The following is a 1,960-nucleotide window of genomic DNA, read 5'->3' as shown; positions in this document are numbered from 1 at the left end:
GGAGCGGGGCGGGCCCGGGAGCGTTCCCGGTGTTTTGGGGAAAACCCCTGGCCCGGCTGAGGAGGGAAAGGGAGCCGGATTCCTTCAGAGAGCGGGAAGTTGACGCAGCAGCCTAAGAATAGCTCGGGCAGGGGAAGCGTGGACAATGTTGTCGCCGAAGGTAACTCGGCCGAGGCGGGCGTGCGGCAGGAAAATGGGCAATTCCAGCGAAATTCCCTCGGTTTTCCCGGGGCCCCGCGCGTGGGGAAGGCGCTGGGCAGCAGCAGGGCCGTGTGCAGGGTGGTGCCTCGGCGTTACCGTGTTTGCTCTCTGGTTACATTTCAGCTGCTGATGAAATCGCAGCCGGGAGCGGAGGAGTCTTTGGACCTTCCCATGGTCGGGACCTTTGACTCATAAAAGGCTCCTTCAAAAAGCGTCGCGAGCAGAAGAGAGGGAAAGGAAGAGGAGCCGGAGAGGGGAAGGAGGAGCTGTTGGAGGGAGCAGACGCCGTCCCGGAGCGTGGGGAGCTGTGGGGGGAGAGAGGAAGTCGCTGTATGTGGAGTTTTCGGACAGTAAGTCGCATGGAATTCCGCGTCTCCGCGTGGTCTGTGGGATAAAAACAAAAGGGAAGGCGAGGGTGGAGCTGCTGGGGAGAGTTCCGCGCTTCTCGAGGTTTAAACCTTTGATTTTCTCCATTTCTCCACGCGCCAATTCCCTGATTTTTTTCCCGAGGAAAACCCAGCCCTGTTGAACTAAAAGCCTTTTGAGCGTTCTCGAAGCTTTTATCCCCTTTAAACCTTTGATTTCCTCCGCTTCTCCGTGCACCAATTCCCTGCTTTTTGCGAGGAAAACCCAGCCCCGTTGAACTAAAAACCTTCGGAGCACTCTTTAAAAAACTCCTACCCCGTTTTTTTAGCTCTGCCCCGATTCTGTTGGAAAGCGGGGCGCAGCCAAGCCAAACCCACCCAACCTGTTGCGTGCAGCCTTCACCCACCAGCACCACCACCTTGCTGCCATCCATCCCTGCTTCTCCCTTCTTTTTCCCTCCCCTCCAGAAATGCTCTCTCTGAAGAAATACTTCACCGAAGGCCTCATCCAGTTCACCATCCTGCTCAGCCTCATCGGCGTCCGCGTGGACGTGGACACCTACCTGAACTCCCAGCTCCCTCCTCTGCGGGAGATCATCCTGGGCCAGAGCTCTGCCTACACCCAGACGCAGTTCCACAACCTGCGGAACACCTTGGACGGATATGGCATCCACCCAAAAAGCGTCGAGCTGGACTATTACTTCACCGCCCGCCGCTTGCTCAGCCAGGTGAGGGCTCTGGACAGGTTCCAGGTGCCCAGCACCGAGGTCAGTGCCTGGTTGGTGCACAGAGATCCCGAAGGATCCGTGTCCGGAGGCCAGCCCGGCGCTGGGAGCGGGCTGCAGGATGGCAGCGCGGGTGACGGCGGCGGCGTGAGGGAGAGCGGAGCTGAGCAGGGATTTGGGGAAGAGCTGGAAGATTTGGGAGCTGTGGCAGCGCCTGTGAATGGAGATCTGACTAAGGAGGTAGGAAAAAAAGGGGTTGTTTTGGGTGGTTTTTTGCTGTTTTAAGGGAGGTTTTGAGCTCCCGGCAAGCAGAAGTTTGGATGTTGTGTGTGTTTGGCTGTTGGGAAAAGCTGTCCCTGCTCGGGAATGTCGCAATCCTGGAGGAGCACGGGCTGGGTTTCAGCGCTCCGGGGGTAATTCCGGGCTGATTTTCCCTTTTTGTCTGCCTTGAAAGGAGCAGTGAAAGGAGGGGGAGGGGGGGGTTGGGGGCTCCCCACCCTTCCCCCGACCCCGCGTGACTCGGGATTGGGAAACCGAGCTCAATCCAGCTGGGAAATAAACAGGAGCGTTGGGAAAGAGCCCCGGCCCAGGTGTGGAGCTGGTGGTTGGGTTACTGGGCTGGAGCCCTGCCAGGAGCTCGTTCCTCGCTCGCCTTTCCTCCCCAGCCGG

At 58.7% G+C, this 1,960-nt stretch overlaps 1 protein-coding gene across 1 annotated transcript in view; it reads left to right on the top strand.

Annotated features, from left to right (window-relative positions):
• Window positions 1–6: 6 nt before the first annotated feature.
• NFE2L1 (nuclear factor, erythroid 2 like 1) overlaps window positions 7–1,960 on the top strand; it is a 10,461-nt gene continuing 8,507 nt past the window's right edge. Inside the window, exons 1-3 of the mRNA XM_017740507.1 lie at window positions 7–160; window positions 325–551; window positions 1,035–1,531. Coding sequence (XP_017595996.1) covers window positions 1,037–1,531 — 495 coding nt within the window. The 5' untranslated portion in view covers window positions 7–160; window positions 325–551; window positions 1,035–1,036. The remainder of the gene's footprint in view (window positions 161–324; window positions 552–1,034; window positions 1,532–1,960) is intronic.

The sequence above is a fragment of the Corvus brachyrhynchos genome, unplaced genomic scaffold (assembly GCF_000691975.1).
Source record: "Corvus brachyrhynchos isolate BGI_N302 unplaced genomic scaffold, ASM69197v1 scaffold47, whole genome shotgun sequence".
In the NCBI taxonomy this organism is placed as follows: Eukaryota; Metazoa; Chordata; class Aves; order Passeriformes; family Corvidae; genus Corvus; species Corvus brachyrhynchos.
The sequence above is the reverse complement of the archived record's forward strand: the minus strand, read 5'-3'. Positions and strand labels throughout refer to the sequence as shown.